Source organism: Dromaius novaehollandiae, chromosome 12 (genome assembly GCF_036370855.1).
Source record: "Dromaius novaehollandiae isolate bDroNov1 chromosome 12, bDroNov1.hap1, whole genome shotgun sequence".
NCBI classification, from domain to species: Eukaryota; Metazoa; Chordata; class Aves; order Casuariiformes; family Dromaiidae; genus Dromaius; species Dromaius novaehollandiae.
Window position 1 is genome coordinate 5,319,328 of NC_088109.1, and position 21,439 is coordinate 5,340,766.

The window sequence follows — 21,439 nt, forward strand, 5'->3', positions numbered from 1 at the left end:
GCTGAACTGAGCCGAACTGAGCTGAGCCGAGCCGAACTGAGCCGAGCCGAACTGAGCTGGGCTGAGCCGAACTGAGCTGAGCCGAGCCAAACTGAGCCGAGCCGAGCTAAGCCGAGCCGAACTGAGCCGAGCCGAACTGAGCTGAACCGAGCTGAGCTGGGCTGAGCCGAACTGAGCCGAGCCGAACTGAGCTGAACCGAGCTGAGCTGGGCTGAGCCGAACTGAGCCGAGCCGAGCCGAACTGAGCCGAGCCGAGCTAAGCCGAGCCGAACTGAGCCGAGCCGAACTGAGCCGAGCTGAGCCGAACTGAGCTGAGCCGAGCCGAACTGAGCCGAGCCGAGCTAAGCCGAGCCGAGCTGAGCCGAGCCGAACTGAGCTGAACCGAGCTGAGCTGGGCTGAGCCGAACTGAGCTGAGCCGAACTGAGCCGAGCCGAACTGAGCCGAGCCGAACTGAGCTGAGCCGAGCTAAGCCGAGCCGAACTGAGCCGAGCCGAGCCGAGCTGAGCCGAGCCGGGCCGCCGCTGCCCTCCCGCGGCCGCGCGGTGGCGCCGTCCTGCCGGGCCGGGCCGGGCCGGGCCGGGCCGCCCCCGCTGCCGCCGCGGCCTCCCGCGGGACGCGGCCGGGCTCATGGCGGCGCAGCGCGGCGCCCGCCGGCTCGGCGCGCTCGGGCTGCTCTGCCTGCTGCTGCCCGCCGGTGAGCGCGGGGCCCCGGGCGGCCGCTGCGGCGCCTGGCTCGCGGGCGCGGGGAGGCCGGGCCTGGCGGCGGGAGCCGCGGCGGCCCCGGGAGGGTCTCCCCGCCGGGCCCGGGCAGCTCCCGCCGGCGAGGCCGCGTCGCGCCCGGGCTGGGGGCGCCCGAGCGGCGGCGGGGGCTGAGCGCGGCGCGGCCCGGCCGGGGCTCGCCGGGGGGAAAGGCCGGCGGGAAGCGCCGCGCCGCGGGGCCCCCGAGTCGGCTGCCGAGCAGCGGCGCCGGGGAGCGGTGCCGCGGGCTGCGCAGCCCGGGCCGGGCCGGGCCGGGCCCGAGGAGGAAAGGCAGAGGCGCCCGCAGGCTTTGCCGAGCGAGGTCTCCCCGGAGGAGAAGCGTTCCTGGCGCCGAGTGCACCGGTGGCTTCACCTTCTCCGGTGTAGCAAATTCTGCGCCCACGCGTGCGAGAAGGATGAATGGGATCCCGTGTGGATGTGCGAGAGGCCGTTTAGCTTGATGGTATTTAATTTTAGGACCTAAAGGATTACACTTGCTCTGAGGGTTGAGCTAAACGACGCCTGAGACGATCAGTCTTCTGTGTAAGGCTTTGCCCGGCGAACACCAGAAGAAGAGCTCTCTAAGCTAAATCGCAGCGATGGCGCTAGAGCAATAAATACACGCAAGCCGTCCTTGAACAAGCGTAGGTTGGAAATTAGAGGACGTTTTCTTCTTGGAGCAGTGGAGTTTCAAGGGGAATAGCTTAGCAGCTCTGCTCCTGAGGTGGAGCCTGACGAGCTTGTCGGAGGGTTTTGGAGGCGCCGATTATCGGCAGGACAGGGTGGGCCGCTCAGTGACGGCTCTGCCAAAGCAGGAGGCCACTTCTGCCTTCCTCCACCTTAGCACTTGCTCCGTGCTGGGCTGCGGTGGCTGTTGGGCCCCTTCGGAGCTGATTCAAATCATTAGCCTGGCGGAAAAACAACTAGCAAAAACCAAAGGCACGCAAGGCGCCGGAGAGGCTGCGATGGGTAAGTGAATTGAATCGGCTCAGGAGGGCTCCTGTGAGGAGCAGAGTTGGAGGAGGAAGAGAGGGACAGAGCAGAGGAGCCGAATCCCTCTCCTTTGGCAGTGCTCAGCCGTTAGATCGGCTCGGCTGGTCCGAGGCTACGCTCTGAGAAGCGCTCTACACCTTTTGTTTCCACTGTTCTTTTACTGCGCTGCAGTAGCCCCGTTGTGAGAGGGAGGGAGTAATTTTGTTGGTCGCCTTGTTTTGTTTGTGCGTGAGTTCGCAGCGTATTTTAGAATTAGCTTGGCTACCTGTTACTGCCGTACTGGTGATGCAGGAAGGAGATTGTTGTCGGATGACGTTACGCGTCTGCCGAGAAAAAGTTGTGTGAGCCAGGCATGAGAGTGCGTAAACATATCTGCAGAAGTACTGTGGTGTTGCTGGAGAAGTTCCTGTTTGCTTGTATTTGATGAACCTTCACCTTTAGCTCCTTACAGCAGTGATTTTTTTTTTTCCTGGTGTTGGCTGGAACGTTCAGATATATCTGGGCGCTGAAGGGTCAAGACTGTAGTCAAAGGCAAACTCAGTTTCTGCACTCGAGGACGTATCCCTGACTTTTCTTCCGAAGGAATAGGATTTGTCACCTTCTTGTCTGGATTCTCTGAACAACTACGCCTGAAGGAATTGGAGGTTCCTGGTGGAGAGTGGTTTAGGAGCAAAACACCGGGGCTGCTCTTGGCACTTGGTGAAGCAGCATTAGCACTTGCTTTAGAGCTGGAACAACCGGGGTGTGCCCGGAGAGTTGTCTGTGCACACAACGTAGGCGTGAAGGGGCAGGTTAGAGGGCGGGAAGTTTTCCTGCCCAGGTTCTGTTAAAGTCCTGGCTTAGTTACTCCCCTCGCAAGTATATTCCAAGTGTTTGAACCTCAGGTGTCTCCCAGAGAGTGATAAACCCCAAGCCATCAAACTGAATGGACCATGTGAGAGTGGCACAGGCTCAACTGTCTTGCTTATTTCCGTATTCTCCTTTTTTATGTTCTGCCAGTGATAGTTGTCTCAAGTAAAGTTTTTTTTGCTTTCTTGCTGACTCCTCCCTGCTGCCGCGGGCAGGCTGGCCCTATTTTAACTCCATACTGGCCTGTCCCACTTCTGCTGGGTACCCAGAGCATTGCAGTTGCGATGCTGCTAGGGAAATCCTAAAGCTTAAGCTTTGAGAAGCATTTCCATGTGACTGTTGGAGGTTTTTGATTCAGATGTGTCATTCTTACCTTGCAGTCGTTCAGGCTCGAAAGGGCAAAGATAGGGAGGGAGAAACCAGCCTGCACATTAATGAGTACCTCAGCCCAGTGCGATGGTTTTCAGCGCTGCTGGAAAGCGTGGGATATCCTGCCATGAGTCTGTCCCCGTATGCAGACACTTCTGCTTCCTCACCGCTGCAGCTGCGCCGGCTGAGGCTGGCAGTGGGAGCACGCCGCTTGACCAGTGCTGCTCCTAGGGATCTCTGTCTGTGACGTCCCGTTGCATGTCGTGAAGACGTGCCCTGAATCGAGCCAGATTAGGAATGTCTGTGAAGTAAAGAAAACAACAGGCAGAAGCAGCCAATTCATAGGGAAATCTGCATCTGTAGGGAATGTGGCTGTGATGCATCTTTTGCATCCAGTCAGATATCTAGGAAAATTTGATGTTTCTTCCGGCTGATCTTTTCAAAGACCTGGCTGGTCACGTTGGTGTTTGAGTCTTTAGAGTGACTGGGTGGCCACTAGCAGATGCAGTGATGGGAACACCACCAGACAGAGCATCTCGTAAGTGTATTTGCATGCAGTTTAATCCCTTATGTATGTGTGAACACTTGCGAAGAGCTACTCGATGAAGACAAGATACCATGAGTTCCTGTGTCAGGAGTACGTATTTGCCTTTGCTATACTCTGAAGGAACTAATTGATTTGGAAGACCTAAGGGAAATACCTGAAACCTATTTAGATATGAACCTAGGTGAGCTGATCAGTATGTGTGCGATACTTGGTATGATGAGTATTTCTTTAGGTACGAACTCTTGGATTTTAACTTTTTTCAGTTTTGGGTGAGGACTGTGAGGCATATGCTGATCATCATGGCAAGGCGCAACCTGCAGAATCCTGTCCCAACTTCTGCTGTGGAGATTGCATGCGTCGATACTGTTGCTCTAATGTGCTACTGAAATTTGATGAAGGACAACAATTTAAATGTAATCTGCTTGATGGAAGGTAGGAGGCAAACCGAATATATACAGCAGGCATTTCTTTGAATCGCCAGATAACAAAGATGTATAGTTTAATGGTTAAAACACACAGTGGTACTTTTCAGCTCTATTTCTGGCTCCGTCAGGGATCTACGTTAATGCATGTAACCTACCTGCAGAAGGGGAATAATGCGATGGACAAATTGGCGTATGAACTGATATGTATTTAAGTAAGTCTTAAATTCCATTTTTGAGATTAATTCTCTCATTACAGGACCTCTGGCTCAGGCAATGTGAATTACCTGCAGTTCCGTGCAGACTTTGATGATTACATAGACTCTGGCCCCAGGTAAGTCATGGCTAGTCTTAGCTTTTCAAATGTTAGTTATTTGAAGGCTCTTTATTACATAATCAATACATGCCAGTATAAAATGAAAATAGAAGTACTCACTTGTGTGTTAAGAATGCTGAGCACTCAAGCATTTCAGAGTATTTGAAGAAGTAAAGACATAGGAATAGGTTAGATGATGCTGTTTAGACCATAATGATCATCATATGTAATATTCCATATTCTCATTATTGAATGGGAGTTTGTCCTCTAAAGCCTTAGCACACTTACTCTCTGCTTTTAAATACTGGCAGATGAAGTCTATAGCGGCTATATTAAAGAAGCTGCTTTTGTATGAAGAATCTCCTTTTTTTAGCATTTTTTGCACTTAGAGCAAGAAATATTGATAAAATCTGTTTCAGTCTGTGAAAATAAAAATATTTTCAGTGCCTGCATTATGTTAATGGTTGTTCACAGAAAACCAGAGTTCTTGCTCTAAGCCATTCCTATTTTTAGTTGTGACCTGGAAAAATATAAAGAAACCACGCCAGTTACTATGAATATGAGCTATGAATGTTTGCTATACCTGCGTATGTTTGAATAATTACAAACCTTTAGGCTCTGCCTTGGGGGTTTTTGCTCAGAGCGCCTCTTCATACCTGAGCCATGCTTCATTTTTTGAATTCATGAGGTCTTAGCAGATTAAAAGTAAATAAAGGCAAAGGTCCACATGAAGTGCCAGCAAAGTCTCTATTTTTAAAAACAAGCTACAGATCTTACAGAGGCCTTTTTTGAGAAAAGCCTGTACTTCAGTCTCTTTGCTCTAGACATGTGCTTGAATGTCTTCCAGAGGTTGGAATGCTCTTGAATCTTGACTCAAGACCGAGCAAGCACAACCGCAAAACCTGTAGCCAGCAGTATGCTTGATGCAAAGCCTAACTAAATCCCCCAACTGAAGTGGGTTCTGGATCATGCTGTATGCTGCTCACATACTCTGGGACCTAGTCTGGCCTGTGTCAGAAATAATAGGATTTTTTCTCTCAGCTTGAGTGATAGTAAATCTGGAGTTGTCAACATCCTACATCAACTAGATCTGGTTTTCTCCCTTTAGAGCTATCATGACAATAATTTCCACAAAGAACAATTGTGAAAGGCCAATCTGAAAATTGTGTTCCATAGTGGAAGTGTGAACTCATCTTCACTTATATTGTACTTTTCCTCTGTGATTAAACACCATCACTGCCCTCTAAGATCCCTCCCTCTTTAAAAAAATAAAAAAAGAAATCCTGTACTCAACCACACTGGAGTAAAAGCATCTTAAACACAGAACTCACTAATGTTGTAGATGTCGCAGAGCAGTAAGGGCAGCTGCCCCCTAAGGGACAGAGGGCCAGGAGCCCTCCAACGTCAGGCTGGGAAGTCCGTGCACCGGTCAGGGTCCTGATAACAGGATCCATGCCAGACACAGCTGGAGACAGGCACACCTACAGCTTAGCTGAGGAAGGGACTGCAGGCCCAGGCCTGAGCTTAAATGGAGCTCCTGGGCCCTGGGCAGAGGGTGTGGGGGGAGACCCCAGGTAAGGCTGGTAAGGGCCATTAAGGCCTGTCAGTGCTCTCAGGGTCCTGACAGTAGCTGGTTGTTTTGAACACAGGAACAGTCACTGCTAACAGCTCACTCAGTGCTGTAGTCAAGTAAGATTTTAGCCATAATCTAGTATTAATTTTATGGTGCCTTAGTGTTGAGAATGTCTGCCAGTTTTGTTGGTATGTCTGTTCTTGTAGTCCTCAGAGATAAGTATGTCTTCCAGAGTGTTTTTGTTTCTGAGAACAAACTTAGGCTGATGTTATGTGAACTCTAATATATATATAAAAGAGTCAGATAGTTGCTGAGAGCTACTGTGTTTGCTTTTTATTTAGTGCTGCTTGTACGTAGTTGACTACCAGAGAAAGTGGCACATCAGGTTAAATATACCTAAAGCAAAAACAGGGGAACAACTCTTCTGTAACAGAGTATTGCTATTAAAATATTTCAGTTTCATGTTTGATCTGTTCATATAAATTTAAATGTTTATCATCAGTGAATGACTAGTATGCTTTTCTTTGGTAGTTTGTGAACTATAAACAATAGAAAGTATAGGCAATCCTTAATAAAATGCAGCATTTCTACTACTCATCTCAGTAGAGCTATACTACAGATGACAATACTCTTTTCTTCTGTATGGTTATGTTTCTAATCTAGCAATCCAATTGATTTCCCTTGGGACATGAATAATTTGAAAGTGGTTAAGAAACTGGCAGGTTGTATTTCATCAATCAAAAATACCTGTTCATTACTGTGTCTTCCTGTTTTCTTTCTCACATGCAGATGATTGTAAATTGAACAGTGCATTTTTGTTTATTTGCCTGTGTATTCAATATAAGCAGCCTGACAATATTTATAATCATAGCTGTGGAATGACAATGTCAGTCATTGACAGTGAAGCACGATATCATTCATGTTTTTTTTAATCCTTAAGATGCTCAACTGCTTGAAAAAAGACAAACAGTTTTAAAGAACATTAAGACAAGTAATGATTTAATTGAGTGAATTTAAACGCAGAGTAAATTTGGCCCAATGGTCTTCTACAGGTTTCACATCAGTCCTTCCTGTGGTCAATTCTGCACAGAATTATTAGAATGGCAATGGTATTGTATATCTTTACTGGTTTCTGTCACCCCGTGTTGCTGTTTTGTCCTTCATCTTGCCATGAGTTGCCAGATGTGAAAATGAAATGTATAACTAATGACCCTTCTACCACCTTGGAGCTGACATTCATAAAGTAAGAGAGAGTAATAAAAAGAAATGAACACATCACACGTTTAATGGTTCAAGAACTCGTTTGACTCACAAAGGGAGTGAATCTGCCCAAAGATAGGTCGTAATGATATTGCATTGCCTACTGTGAAACTATTACAACATTAATATGAAAATGAAAACAGGTATTTACTCTGAATGCTTGTCTTTTGCTTACTAGTGATTTTTAGATTAAGGGATAATAGGATAATTCTGGTAAGAATATGAACAGAATCCCCAAAACATATAACGTAGAGGCAGATCCTCAGCTAGTCTAAATCAGGCTAACGCTGTTGGACTCAGTAAAGTAGGTTTGAAGTACGCAAGTCACCATAGCCTGTAGCTGTTTGAGTCAGTCCAGAGACTTAATTACTATCAGTATAGAAGGAACGTATTTGGTCAGTATGCAGTGGTTTCTGCAAGTCAAGCGTCCAACTGATCTGTATCTGCAGAATCTTTAACCTGTTCAAAAACTGTTTCTGACTTTACAGGAAAGTATCTTCTGTTGCCTTATCCCTCTGACTGTGTGATGTCTGAAAAGGAAGAGAAGATTTTTATGAATTCTAAAACTTGGAGTTAATTAACAACCAGTTAAGTTTATCACTGGTACAAGATTTTAATTCATTATCGTTCCTGCTTTTTTAATAATAATTTTAAAAATTGTATTTCCTTACTAATTGTCTATGAAGTTTAAGAAGCATGTGCCTGCTGCTTTGCTGTGGCACTGTTGCTCTGGAGCAGCCCAGGGTACACAGCCCAGGTCTCTGTTTACTGCTGACAGTAAATACAGGAATTTTCATGACACTAATAGCTAGAATCAGTTCCATCTGAATCAAAGCAGCAGCCTATTTCTGACCATTCCTGTCTGGCTTTGTTCCACGGTTCAGTCATTTTAAGGCAGGAGCTGACTGTGTGCTAACTGACCCCAGCAGAAACCAGTCCTGTTTGGACCCAAATAGAAACAAATGAGAGTGACTGGAGAAAGGCAGAGGATGAACAGGCAAAGACAGGGTTGGAAAAGTTGATCAGCATTGAGGAATTGCAGAGAGCTCATTTTAACAAGGCTTTCCACTTTCTAGCCTCTCTTCCTGGAGAGATTTATTACTAAAGGATGGACAATATGTGTTCTCTTGCATGCACATTGGCTCTGGGGACATCAAGCCAACGCTGTAGTGATGTGACAATACCCCAAAAACTAATTAATGTGTTCCAGCCCCTCTGCCCTGAACCACAAGGTGTTTGGAGGTTCTGTCAAAGGACTGGCTCTTGTTCAATCCATTTCCCATGCTGGCTGGAGAATGGGATGTCTGTTGGGTGGTAGACAGCTTGGATAAGCTATAGCACAAGCTAATGGGAACTTTCTTTAATGGGAACTTCAGCTTTCTGAGGTGGCAATATTTCAACTTCATTGAAGCTATATGATTTTATTAGCTGCAGGAGGGCGAGAAATTGGAGGAGGAAAACAAAACCTAAGCTCTTGTTTTGTTTCCACCTGAGAGGATGGCTTTTAATGCAGAAATTTTCCTGCCATGTGCTTGGCAGCATTTTCAGCCTGCTTTTCCCAGTATAAATCATGAGGCAATGCAGTATAGTATTTATACAATGTGCCAAAAACAATGAAAAAAGTTGTTTCAGTGGAAAACTTTTCCAAACAAGATCCCTGAGCATTGACCCATAGACCCTATGTAGAAGTAGGCTTAAGCTTTTAGATAATGCATCAGGCCAGACATTCCATAACCACAGGGCGAGTATATAGAATAAGAAGTAACAAGATAACAAGATACTGGAGACAGTAGGACAAGTTTAGTGAGAATCATTGAGGAGGGATGTAGGGCTAGAAGTATTGGCGGGAAGTGCTGACAGAAAGATGGAAAGGTTTTTGTGAGAAGTGCTGAGACAGGCTTTGGTAGGAAGCACTGAGGGGGAAGACAGCAACAGGTATTGGTAGAAAATGCTAAGAGAAGAACTGAGGACAGCTGTAGGAGAAATTGCTGAGGGGAGACAGGGGGACAGAGATTTTGGTGAGAAGTGCTGAGGGTAGAAATTGAGAGAGGGTTTTGTGGAAACATCGAGGGTCTCCCGCAATGGCAGTGAGAGGTTATGGTGAGAAGAGCTGAGGGGACACGGTGGGCAGGTTTTGGCGGCAAATGCTTAGGTAAGAAAAGGGGAAGATTTTTGTCAGGAAGCACCGAGGTGAGAGCAGGGGAAGATTTTGGCAGGCACTGCCTAGGTGAGAGACAAGGGAAGAGTTTTCTTCAGGAGCACAGAGTGAGAGGGTGAAAGGTTTTGGCTGGAAGTGCTGAGGGTGAGAAAGAGGAAAACATTTTGTCCGGAAGCACTGAGGTGGTGGGGGAAGGTTTTGCAGAGAACTGCTGAGGTGAGGAGGGAAAGATTTATCAAGAAGTGCTGAGGTTTGAGTGGATAAAGTTTTTTTGAGATGCCCTGAGGTGAGAAAGGGGGCAAAAGGTTTTGGCGGGAAGTCCTGAAGTGAGAGGGAGGAGGAAGTATTGTCAGGAAGTGCTGAGGTGAGAGGGGGGGAAGGTTTTGGTAGAAAGCACTATGGTGAGAGGGGGGAAAGGTTTTATCAGGAAATGCTAAGGTGAGAAAGGGGGAAAGGTATTGTCTGGAAATGTTGAGGTGAGAGAAAGGGAGGAAGGTTTTTTGGGGAAATGTTGAGGTGAGAGAAAGGGAGGAAGGTTTTTTGGGGAAATGTTGAGGTGGGAGAAAGAGGGAAAGGTTTTGTCCAGAAACGTTGAGGTGGGAGAAAAGGAGGACGGTTTTGTCTGGAAATGTTGAGGTGGGAGAAAAGGAGGACGGTTTTTAGTGGAAGTGCCAAGGTGTGAGGGGAAAGGTTTTGTGGAGAAGCGCTGAGGTGAGGACACAGGGAGAAAGTTTTTCTCAGGAAAAGCTGGTGAGAGAAAGTGGGGAAGTGTTGTTAGGGAGCACTGAGGCAAGATAGAAAAGTTTTGTCAGGAAGCGCAGAGGTGAGAGAGGGAGAAGCTTTTGGAGATGTTATGGAAGTTAGGCCTGTCGGCCTCCATAACAGGGCTCGACCCTAGGTTCCCGCAGAAAAGTTCAGAGTCAAATCAAAACAAATCAGATAATTTTAATCATGCGCGTGCCGTAATTACAGCTCGAGCTGGGTGCCTCCAAAGAGGGACCCTAACATAAACAAATTCTGGGTAATTATAGTCTTTTCGACTTACATTTCCCACCCCTCACGCGATAGTTAGACCAATAATAATTTTTTGGTCTGGGGTCTCCTGCTCCTCATTGGGTCTCATCGTCATTCTGAGGCAAGCTGTTTTTCTCCTTATTCTTGTTTTTTGCAGTCTCTGATGACGGTCGTACCTCTGTTTTTGTTGGGTCTGGCGGTTGTCTCCCGAGGTCTTATTTTTCCCCATTGTTTTGGCATCTTCCCTCTCGGAGTCGGTGACACAGGTGCGCAGACTGCGTGTGTCTCCCTTATTTTCCCAGCCTGAACGAGCTCTGAGGCACTATTTTTTATTAAACTAAGTAAAGATTCGTTACTTTTCCCACGCTCGGCCTAAGGCTTCAGCAAATCTAGCCACTCATGCTAAGCAAGTTTTATATAAGTTGTGCTAAGCAGCCATTTCTAGACAGTTTCAATTCACTATTCTTTAACAGGAGAGAAGTACTGAGATGAGGCTTTGGTGAAAAGCACTGGTGGGTGACACAGTGATAAGTATTAAGCAAGAAATGCAGAGGTGAGAGATGATGTCGGAAACTGACTGGGAATTGTTGAGGAGAGACATTGGTACCGCTACAACAGGAATTGCTGGAGGGACACACGGGGAAAGAGGTTGTAGTGCTGATAGGAGAGCTGGGGAGAGGTTTTGGTAAGAAGGACAGAGGGGAGAGCTGGGGAGAGGTTCTGGTGGGAAGTGAAAATCTCCTCAATCACTAATTCCCCTTTCCCATGGTAATGAACACAGTGTTCTGACTTACCTGTACAATTCAGACGTTTAGGAAGTCTTTGAAAAAAATTGTGACCTCAGCATCTCCTGTTTGATCTAGCTAAAGAATTACAAAAAGACTAAGATTTAAAAAATATTTCTTTTTAGATTTGTGGACTACACCAAATAGTAAATGATTTCTTGTGAATGGCATCACTCTAGGAAGCTGTCCATGAGTACTCCAGTTACAAGTAACATGCTGTGATAAAGTGAAAAAATTCTTACTTCTGAAAAAAAGCTACAGACAACATTGTGAAAGATGGAAAACATAAGAAAAAAAGACACTGTGAAGAAAACAATGAGCACGAACAACAACAAAGCCGCAAGTCACCCAAGAGGGAGGAAAAGGCAAGGGACCCTGGATGCTGGCACCTCTCTGCAGGTAGGGCCCACGATGCAGATAAGTATTCCCTGCGGCTCCTGAGCACCGATATTGCCTAGAGCAGCATGGCCTCCCTGGAACAAGAGCCATGGTCTGTGCTCACTTGGCCTTTTGCCATGCTGTACCTTTCTGTGTCCCCTGCAAGTGACAGCCCTGTAAGGGTGGAAGTCACCATGCTCCATCTTCTTGGGGAGAGGGAGCTCTTTAGAGGCCTGAGGCATGGGACCGTCCAGTAAGTGTGGCCCTGGTGCCTGCACCATTATCACGGTGCCACGCAGTGGCAGCCTGTGTAGTGCGGCTCCCCTGGCACCAGGGTGGAAGCGCCATGCTAACTGTTTCTGGGCCCCTGGGGCCTTAAAGGGAGTCCCCACTGCATTTAGGGTCAAGGTCACGGCCATGGGGCTTCATGACCAAGCGGACGTTATTTCTGCAGGGCTCTCCTTTAGTTCAGGTGCACAGCCTGAGGCTTTGCCATCTTGGTGCATGCTGTGTCCTGTTCAGACTCCAGTTACCACATATCGCTGACGGGGGCTGCTGCTCGCCAGGTCCGACTCTGAGCTCACAGGTGTAGCTGAGCTGGAGGATGCCTCGGATTCATCCTGGCTGCTGGTGCTGGTGCTGGAGCTGGCCAGGTCCGCCTCTGAGCTGGCAGGGGCAGCGGAGCTGGAGGACGTCTCTGCTCCTGGCTTGCTGCTGGTGCTGGGAGCGGACGGCTCTGGCAGTGCGCTAGAGGCTGTACGGGGAGTTGTGAAAGTCAGCAGCACGGCCCCAAGCCCTTGCCTGGCCCTGGCCCGAGCCTGGGGGCGCCTGGGTGCTTTGCCTCTTACCGGGGCCTATGCCGGCACAGCCATCACATTCCCAGGCCTCCACCGCTGCTCCTACCGCCGAGCAGCATCGATGCGTCCCTCTGGACGCACACGAGGAGCACAAGAGCAGCTCCCACGGCCTGGGGAAGCAAACGGGTTGGTGCTTGTGGCAGCCGGGGCTGGCAGTGGTGCCGCGAAGGCAACCGAGGCAACGGGAGCGGAGCAAGGCAGCGCCCGGCAGAGCTCTCGCGCTCCCCTCGCCGGGGTCAGGCGCCTTCCTCTTCATCCTGACGCCGGGGTGTCCATGGAGCGCTCTGGAGAGCCCTGGCCACAGACGGGACGCGGTTCCTCTTCCAGACGCTGCTCTGATGACCCTGCGGGAGAAGCGGGTCCCGGCTGAGTTTGGGGCGCGGGAGCCGGAGGCTCCCTGCCTCGACCGCCCTGGTGAGGCGGCGGCCGTGTCACAGCGGCAGCCGCTGATGCGGGGCAGCTCGCGGGCCAAATACGGGCACGAAAGCCCTGGGCTGCCCACTGTGACATGGCCACCGCCTCACAGGGCCGTGTCACCGCGTGCTGCTGTGACACGGCCGCCCCGGGCAGCGTATAAAGAGCCGCGCGGCGCTGGCAGGCCCAGGTTCGGAGGCATCACCTCCGAACGAGCTGGGGAGGTGGGGGGAGCGGGGGGGAGGGCAGGGGAGGACGAGAGGGGAGGGGAGGCGCGGGCTGGCGGGGCTCCCGGGGGGCAGCGGGTTCCCCTGCCTCGCGGCTCCGGGCTCCGGCAGGTAGCCCAGGGCTGTGCCGCCCCCCTGGTCTCACCCGGGACCCGCTTCTCCCGCAGAGCTGTCAGAGCAGTGTCTGGAGGAGAAACCCCGTCACGTCTGTGGCCAGGGCTCTCCAGAGCGCTTCACTGACCGCCCCGCATCCAGGATGAAGAGGAAGGCGCCTGACTCCAGCGAGAAGGGTGAGGGCGTCGTGCCCGTCGCCACGGCTCCCTGTGTCCCGCTGCCTGGCGCGGTCACCCGGAAAGGCCGGGACCGAGCCAGGGCCTCAGGGGAATCTTGCGGAGATGCTTCCCCGGCCTGGCGGGGTGCTCACCGGTGGGCGCGTCTGCTCTCGCCCCTCCAGCGTGCATGCTGTGCCGCCGGGCAGATGTCAGCGCTGAGGTCTGCGGGCCGACGCACAGGGAGCAGGGGCTGTGCGTCCACGAGTTCTGCTTGGTGAGCTGCCCCAGGGGCTCCCCCTGCTCTCCCCAGCAACGGTCCCTCCGAGCTCCCTGCCGAGCTCCGGGACCTTCCTGCTTTGCAGTATCTCGCCAGCGGGCTGGAGCAGCGCAGGACCGAGCGGGAAGGGATCTGCGGATTCCTTCCTGCAGACATCAAAAAAACAATAAAGAAGGCAGCCCGGAAGGTGAGGACCCGGCAGGGACGGGCAGCTTTGTGCCCAGACCCCTGGGCCTTTCCCGGGGTGTGGGGCTGGCCGTGGAGGCCCAGTGCACGTCACCCACGGGGGCTGCTGTGCTCTTTGCAGAGCTGCTTTGCTTGCGGCGAGCATGGCGCTGCGATCGACTGCCAGGGGAAGGATTGCAGCCGCAGCTTCCACCTCCCCTGCGCCTCCAGCAACGGCTGCGTCACGCAGTTTTTCAAGGCCTACAGGTGAGGGCTGCCGGCCCTCGCGCCGGAGCCTCCCTGCCTCGACGCCCCTGGTGCCGGCGCTGGCCAAGCAGCCGGGGAAGTTGCCTGTCCGCCCCGCAGCGACGCCTGCGAGCGGGAGCCGGAGCCAGGCCGCGGAGGGCTCCCTTGTGCCCCCGTTGCCCTCCTCTCCGCACCGTGGGAGGCCTCAGCGCTTCCTGACCTTGCCCCTCTCCTCCATGTTCTGCCCAGGTCCTTCTGCTCGGAGCACCGCCCGGAGCAGGCGGTGCCGGTACGCCCAGACGAAGAAACCACCTGCATCATTTGCATGGAGCGGGTGGACGAGAAGCTATCGTTCGGCACTATGGTGTGCCCAGCGTGCCGAGGGGCCTGGTTTCACCGGGGCTGCATCCAGGTAGGAGGGCTTCCCTCTCCCGTGGGCACAGCCGGGGCCCAGCAGCAGCAGCGCCCCGCTAACGCCGCTTGTGTCTCTCCCGCAGGGGCAGGCTAGCCGCGCTGGCCGGGAGTGCTTCCGGTGCCCCCAGTGCAAGAATAAGAGAAAATTCCTGCCGGAAATGTTAAAAATGGGGATCTACGTCCTATTCAGGTTGGTTTTCTGCCACCCTCGTGCCGGGCTCCCGAGACAGACGGCACAAGGGCTGTGCCAGGCCAAGGGCTCCCGCGGCAGTCCTGGCCTGCAGGGCTCCTGCTCGTCTGGGCTCCCGCTTCCCCGCGGAGTTGGAAGCGGGGCGGGAGGCCAGGAGAGCAGGGACGTCCTGCAGGTGCCCGGCGGGGGAGGCTCAGGGCTTCCCCTTCCTTCTCCTGCAGACCACCAGCCTGGGAGGAGACGGGGCAGTACGAGGAGCTCTACGAGAGGCACAGCCAGTGTGATGCCGGCCAGTGCCTCTATCGAGAGGGCAGGCAGCAGGCGCAGGAAAGCGGGTACGTCACCAAAGCTGCACTCCGGCAGCTGCCGCTGTGGCAGCAGATGCCGTCGTGCCGGGAGCAGGCGCTTAGCGCAAGAGCTCTGCCAGGCGCTGCCTAGCTCCGCTCCCGTTGCCTCGGTTGCCTTCGCGGCACCACTGCCAGCCCCGGCTGCCACAAGCACCAACCCGTTTGCTTCCCCAGGCCGTGGGAGCTGCTCTTATGCTCCTCGTGTGCATCCAGAGGGACGCATCGACACTGCTCGGCGGTGGGAGCAGCGGTGGAGGCCTGGGAATGCGATGGCTGTGCCGGCATAGGCCCCGGTAAGAGGCAAAGCACCCAGGCGCCCCCAGGCTCGGGCCAGGGCCAGGCAAGGGCTTGGGGCCGTGCTGCTGACTTTCCCACCTCCCCTTATAGCCCCCAGCGCACCGCCAGAGCCGTCCGCTCCCAGCACCAGCAGCAAGCCAGGAGCAGAGGCGTCCTCCAGCCCTGCTGCCCCCGCCAGCGCAGAGCCGGACCTGGCCAGCTCCAGCACCAGCAGCAAGCCAGGAGCAGAGGCGTCCTCCAGCTCTGCTGCCCCTGCCAGCTCAAAGCCCGACCTGGCCGGCTCCATCACCAGCACCAGCAGCCAGGATGAATCCGAGGCATCCTCCAGCTCGGCTACACCCGCGACCTCGGAGTCAGACCTGGTCAGCTCCCAAGCCGGCAGCCAGGAGGAATCAGGAGCTGAGGAGCCAGGGAAATCATGGGCTTCCTTTGCGTGACAAGAACAGTTCAGATCGCTGGTCACCTGTGCAGCACCCTGGCCTTTCGGCCATGCAGCCTGGGCTCTCCTGGCCACAGGTGCTTGGATGGAGCCTCTTGGGCACCTCGGGCACATCAGTCCGCTCTCAGGGTGGCCCACAGCCCCAGAGCCCAGGGCGAACAGGCGTCCCAGACACAGCCCTTCGCGGTGGAGCACAGGAGAATCTATGAGCGTTAAGGATGAATTATTGAAAGGAAAAATAACGACACCAAAAACATTTCTGGAGGCTACAGGGGACTTTTTACCTCTGCCACACACCACAGAAACCCAAGTCTCTATACAGCAGACGCAAAGAAAGGGGAAGGTTTGTACACGAAGTTGGAGATATCTGTTCCAAAACAGGGGGATACCAGAACACGGTGAAATTCAGGCACTGTGTTAATCTTAGCGCTGGTCTTTGGGCAACAGTCTTACAGGCTAAGCAGTCACTGCTTATTTGGCTCGCTGGCTGCCCGGGAAGCGGGACACGAGCACGTCTGCGCAGCTGTGCGACGGGGCAGATCTCCCACCGCCCCGTTTCCACGCGAGGCTCTTCACCTGGGGATACACGTTCCCGTGCGCAATCCTGACTCCCTGGGGAACTAGTTAACTTAAAAAACCAGCAAAGAGACGGTGTGTCAACGTGAAAGCTTCCTTTCGCCCAGCAGCTGTCGCGGAGGACAACCCGCGCCGCCTCTGAGCGCGGCCACCGGCACAGCCACCCTGCACCTGGTCATGCCGCGTGCGGCCGCCTCGGCGCACAGGTGCTGCTGGCCGGGTGGGCCGGGCCAGGCTGGGCCGAGCCGAGCTGAGCCAGGCCGGGTTGGGCCGAGCCGAGCTGAGCCGAGCCGAGCCGAGATGGGCCGGACCGAGCTGAGCTGAGCTGGATCGGGTTGGGCCAAGCCGAGCTGAGCCGAGCCGAGCTGGGCCGGACCGAGCTGAGCTGAGCTGGATCGGGTTGGACCAAGCGAGCTGAGCCGAGCCGAGCTGGGCCGAGCCGAACTGAGCTGAACTGAGCCGAACTGAGCTGAGCTGAGCCGAGCCGAACTGAGCCGAGCCGAACGGAGCCGAGCCGAACGGAGCTGAGCCGAGCCGAACTGAGCTGAGCCGAGCCGAACTGAGCTGAGCCGAACTGAGCTGAACCGAGCCGAACTGAGCTGAGCCGAACTGAGTCGAGCCGAGCTAAGCCGAGCCGAACCGAGCCGAGCCGAACTGAGCCGAGCCGAGCTGAACTGAGCCGAGCCGAGCTGAACTGCGCTGAGCTGAGCTGAACTGAGCCGAGCCGAGCCGAACAGAGCTGAGCCGAGCTAAGCCGAGCCGAACTGAGCCGAGCCGAGCTGAACTGAGCCGAGCTGAGCTGAACTGAGCCGAACTGAGCTGAGCCGAGCCGAACTGAGCCGAGCCGAGCCGAGCCGAACTGAGCTGAGCCGAGCTGAGCTGGGCTGAGCCGAACTGAGCCGAGCCGAACTGAGCCGAGCCGAACTGAGCCGAGCCGAGCCGAGCCGAACTGAGCTGAGCCGAGCTAAGCCGAGCCGAACTGAGCCGAGCCGAACTGAGCTGAGCCGAACTGAGCTGAACCGAGCTGAGCTGGGCTGAGCCGAACTGAGCCGAGCCGAGCTAAGCCGAGCCGGGCCGCCGCTGCCCTCCCGCGGCCGCGCGGTGGCGCCGTCCTGCCGGGCCGGGCCGGGCCGGGCCGGGCCGCCCCCGCTGCCGCCGCGGCCTCCCGCGGGACGCGGCCGGGCTCATGGCGGCGCAGCGCGGCGCCCGCCGGCTCGGCGCGCTCGGGCTGCTCTGCCTGCTGCTGCCCGCCGGTGAGCGCGGGGCCCCGGGCGGCCGCTGCGGCGCCTGGCTCGCGGGCGCGGGGAGGCCGGGCCTGGCGGCGGGAGCCGCGGCGGCCCCGGGAGGGTCTCCCCGCCGGGCCCGGGCAGCTCCCGCCGGCGAGGCCGCGTCGCGCCCGGGCTGGGGGCGCCCGAGCGGCGGCGGGGGCTGAGCGCGGCGCGGCCCGGCCGGGGCTCGCCGGGGGGAAAGGCCGGCGGGAAGCGCCGCGCCGCGGGGCCCCCGAGTCGGCTGCCGAGCAGCGGCGCCGGGGAGCGGTGCCGCGGGCTGCGCAGCCCGGGCCGGGCCGGGCCGGGCCGGGCCCGAGGAGGAAAGGCAGAGGCGCCCGCAGGCTTTGCCGAGCGAGGTCTCCCCGGAGGAGAAGCGTTCCTGGCGCCGAGTGCACCGGTGGCTTCACCTTCTCCGGTGTAGCAAATTCTGCGCCCACGCGTGCGAGAAGGATGAATGGGATCCCGTGTGGATGTGCGAGAGGCCGTTTAGCTTGATGGTATTTAATTTTAGGACCTAAAGGATTACACTTGCTCTGAGGGTTGAGCTAAACGACGCCTGAGACGATCAGTCTTCTGTGTAAGGCTTTGCCCGGCGAACACCAGAAGAAGAGCTCTCTAAGCTAAATCGCAGCAATGGCGCTAGAGCAATAAATACACGCAAGCCGTCCTTGAACAAGCGTAGGTTGGAAATTAGAGGACGTTTTCTTCTTGGAGCAGTGGAGTTTCAAGGGGAATAGCTTAGCAGCTCTGCTCCTGAGGTGGAGCCTGACGAGCTTGTCGGAGGGTTTTGGAGGCGCCGATTATCGGCAGGACAGGGTGGGCCGCTCAGTGACGGCTCTGCCAAAGCAGGAGGCCACTTCTGCCTTCCTCCACCTTAGCACTTGCTCCGTGCTGGGCTGCGGTGGCTGTTGGGCCCCTTCGGAGCTGATTCAAATCATTAGCCTGGCGGAAAAACAACTAGCAAAAACCAAAGGCACGCAAGGCGCCGGAGAGGCTGCGATGGGTAAGTGAATTGAATCGGCTCAGGAGGGCTCCTGTGAGGAGCAGAGTTGGAGGAGGAAGAGAGGGACAGAGCAGAGGAGCCGAATCCCTCTCCTTTGGCAGTGCTCAGCCGTTAGATCGGCTCGGCTGGTCCGAGGCTACGCTCTGAGAAGCGCTCTACACCTTTTGTTTCCACCGTTCTTTTACTGCGCTGCAGTAGCCCCGTTGTGAGAGGGAGGGAGTAATTTTGTTGGTCGCCTTGTTTTGTTTGTGCGTGAGTTCGCAGCGTATTTTAGAATTAGCTTGGCTACCTGTTACTGCCGTACTGGTGATGCAGGAAGGAGATTGTTGTCGGATGACGTTACGCGTCTGCCGAGAAAAAGTTGTGTGAGCCAGGCATGAGAGTGCGTAAACATATCTGCAGAAGTACTGTGGTGTTGCTGGAGAAGTTCCTGTTTGCTTGTATTTGATGAACCTTCACCTTTAGCTCCTTACAGCAGTGATTTTTTTTTTTTCTGGTGTTGGCTGGAACGTTCAGATATATCTGGGCGCTGAAGGGTCAAGACTGTAGTCAAAGGCAAACTCAGTTTCTGCACTCGAGGACGTATCCCTGACTTTTCTTCCGAAGGAATAGGATTTGTCACCTTCTTGTCTGGATTCTCTGAACAACTACGCCTGAAGGAACTGGAGGTTCCTGGTGGAGAGTGGTTTAGGAGCAAAACACCGGGGCTGCTCTTGGCACTTGGTGAAGCAGCATTAGCACTTGCTTTAGAGCTGGAACAACCGGGGTGTGCCCGGAGAGTTGTCTGTGCACACAACGTAGGCGTGCAGGGGCAGGTTAGAGGTCGGGAAGTTTTCCTGCCCAGGTTCTGTTAAAGTCCTGGCTTAGTTACTCCCCTCGCAAGTATATTCCAAGTGTTTGAACCTCAGGTGTCTCCCAGAGAGTGATAAACCCCAAGCCATCAAACTGAATGGACCATGTGAGAGTGGCACAGGCTCAACTGTCTTGCTTATTTCCGTATTCTCCTTTTTTATGTTCTGCCAGTGATAGTTGTCTCAAGTAAAGTTTTTTTTGCTTTCTTGCTGACTCCTCCCTGCTGCTGCGGGCAGGCTGGCCCTATTTTAACTCCATACTGGCCTGTCCCACTTCTGCTGGGTACCCAGAGCATTGCAGTTGCGATGCTGCTAGGGAAATCCTAAAGCTTAAGCTTTGAGAAGCATTTCCATGTGACTGTTGGAGGTTTTTGATTCAGATGTGTCATTCTTACCTTGCAGTCGTTCAGGCTCGAAAGGGCAAAGATAGGGAGGGAGAAACCAGCCTGCACATTAATGAGTACCTCAGCCCAGTGCGATGGTTTTCAGCGCTGCTGGAAAGCGTGGGATATCCTGCCATGAGTCTGTCCCCGTATGCAGACACTTCTGCTTCCTCACCGCTGCAGCTGCGCCGGCTGAGGCTGGCAGTGGGAGCACGCCGCTTGACCAGTGCTGCTCCTAGGGATCTCTGTCTGTGACGTCCCGTTGCATGTCGTGAAGACGTGCCCTGAATCGAGCCAGATTAGGAATGTCTGTGAAGTAAAGAAAACAACAGGCAGAAGCAGCCAATTCATAGGGAAATCTGCATCTGTAGGGAATGTGGCTGTGATGCATCTTTTGCATCCAGTCAGATATCTAGGAAAATTTGATGTTTCTTCCGGCTGATCTTTTCAAAGACCTGGCTGGTCACGTTGGTGTTTGAGTCTTTAGAGTGACTGGGTGGCCACTAGCAGATGCAGTGATGGGAACACCACCAGACAGAGCATCTCGTAAGTGTATTTGCATGCAGTTTAATCCCTTATGTATGTGTGAACACTTGCGAAGAGCTACTCGATGAAGACAAGATACCATGAGTTCCTGTGTCAGGAGTACGTATTTGCCTTTGCTATACTCTGAAGGAACTAATTGATTTGGAAGACCTAAGGGAAATACCTGAAACCTATTTAGATATGAACCTAGGTGAGCTGATCAGTATGTGTGCGATACTTGGTATGATGAGTATTTCTTTAGGTACGAACTCTTGGATTTTAACTTTTTTCAGTTTTGGGTGAGGACTGTGAGGCATATGCTGATCATCATGGCAAGGCGCAACCTGCAGAATCCTGTCCCAACTTCTGCTGTGGAGATTGCATGCGTCGATACTGTTGCTCTAATGTGCTACTGAAATTTGATGAAGGACAACAATTTAAATGTAATCTGCTTGATGGAAGGTAGGAGGCAAACCGAATATATACAGCAGGCATTTCTTTGAATCGCCAGATAACAAAGATGTATAGTTTAATGGTTAAAACACACAGTGGTACTTTTCAGCTCTATTTCTGGCTCCGTCAGGGATCTACGTTAATGCATGTAACCTACCTGCAGAAGGGGAATAATGCGATGGACAAATTGGCGTATGAACTGATATGTATTTAAGTAAGTCTTAAATTCCATTTTTGAGATTAATTCTCTCATTACAGGACCTCTGGCTCAGGCAATGTGAATTACCTGCAGTTCCGTGCAGACTTTGATGATTACATAGACTCTGGCCCCAGGTAAGTCATGGCTAGTCTTAGCTTTTCAAATGTTAGTTATTTGAAGGCTCTTTATTACATAATCAATACATGCCAGTATAAAATGAAAATAGAAGTACTCACTTGTGTGTTAAGAATGCTGAGCACTCAAGCATTTCAGAGTATTTGAAGAAGTAAAGACATAGGAATAGGTTAGATGATGCTGTTTAGACCATAATGATCATCATATGTAATATTCCATATTCTCATTATTGAATGGGAGTTTGTCCTCTAAAGCCTTAGCACACTTACTCTCTGCTTTTAAATACTGGCAGATGAAGTCTATAGCGGCTATATTAAAGCAGCTGCTTTTGTATGAAGAATCTCCTTTTTTTAGCATTTTTTGCACTTAGAGCAAGAAATATTGATAAAATCTGTTTCAGTCTGTGAAAATAAAAATATTTTCAGTGCCTGCATTATGTTAATGGTTGTTCACAGAAAACCAGAGTTCTTGCTCTAAGCCATTCCTATTTTTAGTTGT

The 21,439-nt window shown here is 53.0% G+C and overlaps 2 protein-coding genes across 3 annotated transcripts; both read left to right on the forward strand.

Moving 5' to 3' along the window:
• Positions 1-543: 543 nt before the first annotated feature.
• Positions 544-7,665, forward strand: LOC135329669 (protein shisa-4-like). Of its 2 annotated transcripts, none has more exons than XM_064518791.1 (4): positions 544-695; positions 3,761-3,929; positions 4,179-4,253; positions 5,060-6,309. In XM_064518791.1, exons 1-4 carry the CDS (start codon positions 629-631, stop codon positions 5,157-5,159), a joined length of 411 nt encoding a protein of 136 aa, XP_064374861.1. In that variant the 5' UTR covers positions 544-628; the 3' UTR covers positions 5,160-6,309. The 2 variants fall into 2 exon arrangements, with proteins under 2 accessions (XP_064374861.1, XP_064374862.1); XM_064518792.1 differs by lacking the exon at positions 5,060-6,309 and adding an exon at positions 7,557-7,665 and having other exon boundaries at positions 550-695.
• Positions 7,666-11,302: 3,637 nt separating this feature from the next.
• LOC135329668 (PHD finger protein 7-like) lies at positions 11,303-20,330 on the forward strand. The gene is made up of 11 exons (XM_064518789.1): positions 11,303-11,424; positions 13,069-13,191; positions 13,356-13,447; positions 13,536-13,637; positions 13,758-13,882; positions 14,111-14,273; positions 14,359-14,465; positions 14,687-14,800; positions 14,987-15,105; positions 15,200-17,377; positions 17,904-20,330. Exons 2-10 carry the CDS (start codon positions 13,158-13,160, stop codon positions 15,544-15,546), a joined length of 1,203 nt encoding a protein of 400 aa, XP_064374859.1. The 5' UTR covers positions 11,303-11,424; positions 13,069-13,157; the 3' UTR covers positions 15,547-17,377; positions 17,904-20,330.
• The last annotated feature ends 1,109 nt before the right edge of the window (positions 20,331-21,439 follow it).

What these genes read in the sequence shown, in the direction of transcription:
- LOC135329669 (XM_064518791.1), top strand. Translation starts at nt 629, where the DNA reads ATGGCGGCGCAGCGCGGCGCCCGCCGGCTCGGCGCGCTCGGGCTGCTC. An exon ending in CTGCCTGCTGCTGCCCGCCG is followed by an intron (nt 696 to 3,760) that starts GTGAGCGCGGGG and finishes AACTTTTTTCAG; the next exon opens with TTTTGGGTGAGGACTGTGAG. An exon ending in TACATAGACTCTGGCCCCAG is followed by an intron (nt 4,254 to 5,059) that starts GTAAGTCATGGC and finishes TCTTTGCTCTAG; the next exon opens with ACATGTGCTTGAATGTCTTC.
- LOC135329668 (XM_064518789.1), top strand. Translation starts at nt 13,158, where the DNA reads ATGAAGAGGAAGGCGCCTGACTCCAGCGAGAAGG. An exon ending in CAGTTTTTCAAGGCCTACAG is followed by an intron (nt 13,883 to 14,110) that starts GTGAGGGCTGCC and finishes TGTTCTGCCCAG; the next exon opens with GTCCTTCTGCTCGGAGCACC. An exon ending in CAGCAGGCGCAGGAAAGCGG is followed by an intron (nt 14,801 to 14,986) that starts GTACGTCACCAA and finishes TTGCTTCCCCAG; the next exon opens with GCCGTGGGAGCTGCTCTTAT.